The sequence below is a fragment of the Onychostruthus taczanowskii genome, unplaced genomic scaffold, assembly GCF_017590055.1.
Source record: "Onychostruthus taczanowskii isolate IOZ18803 unplaced genomic scaffold, ASM1759005v1 scaffold48, whole genome shotgun sequence".
NCBI lineage: Eukaryota > Metazoa > Chordata > Aves > Passeriformes > Passeridae > Onychostruthus > Onychostruthus taczanowskii.
The window spans coordinates 6,186,634-6,187,338 of NW_024502347.1; the positions used below are offsets into that span (position 1 = coordinate 6,186,634).

General features: G+C 80.6%; 1 protein-coding gene across 1 annotated transcript in view; it reads right to left on the bottom strand.

Annotated features, from left to right (window-relative positions):
• The window catches only part of POU3F2 (POU class 3 homeobox 2), a 965-nt gene extending 649 nt beyond the window's left edge, over positions 1-316 (bottom strand). Inside the window, 1 exon segment of the mRNA XM_041414866.1 lies at positions 7-316. Coding sequence (XP_041270800.1) covers positions 7-235 — 229 coding nt within the window. The 5' untranslated portion in view covers positions 236-316.
• Positions 317-705: the final 389 nt, after the last annotated feature.

The window sequence follows — 705 nt, forward strand, 5'->3', positions numbered from 1 at the left end:
CCCCGCCGCCGCCGCCGCCGCCGCCACCGCCGGGGCCGCCGTGGGACAGCGCCGCGATCCACTGGTGAGCGTGGCTCAGCGGGTGCCCGTTGCTCTGCAGCGCGTAGTCCGCCTGCACCAGGGCGCCGGCGTCGCGGTAGCCGCCGCCGGGCTGCATGCCGCCGGGCGGCTCGGCGTGCACCATGGGGGAGCCGGAGGCGAGCAGGCTGTAGTGGTTGGAGGCTGCGGTCGCCATGACTCGCCGAGCCGCACTGATCGCGCCGGTTAAAGGCGCCGCGCATTTGACAGCTACTTTTTCGCCTCGGGCGCCGCGCGGCGCCCGCGCCCCCCCGGCCCGCGCGGCGGGGCCCACTGCGAAGGCACGCGCGGCCGCGCCGCCGGCGGGAGGATGCTGCCGCTGCCCGTGCGCCCGCCGGCTCCTGTTGCTCGCGCCCCGACGCGCGTCTCTGCGCGGAGCGCGGCCGCGCCGCCCGGGAGCGGGTGCTGCGGGCCGGGGGGTGCGGTGCTCGCCTGCCCGCCCCCAACTTTCTCAGCGCCGCCTCGCCGCCAGCCCCGCCGGAGCGGCCCGGGAGCGCCGCGCCCCGGGGGCGGGGAGGGGGAGCGGGCGGCCCCTGCCTCCCCGCCGGCCCTGCCCCGCTCCCGGCACCCGGTGGTCGCCGGGGCACACCACTCCTCCGGGGATGTCGGGGCTTCGCACCTCGGCGC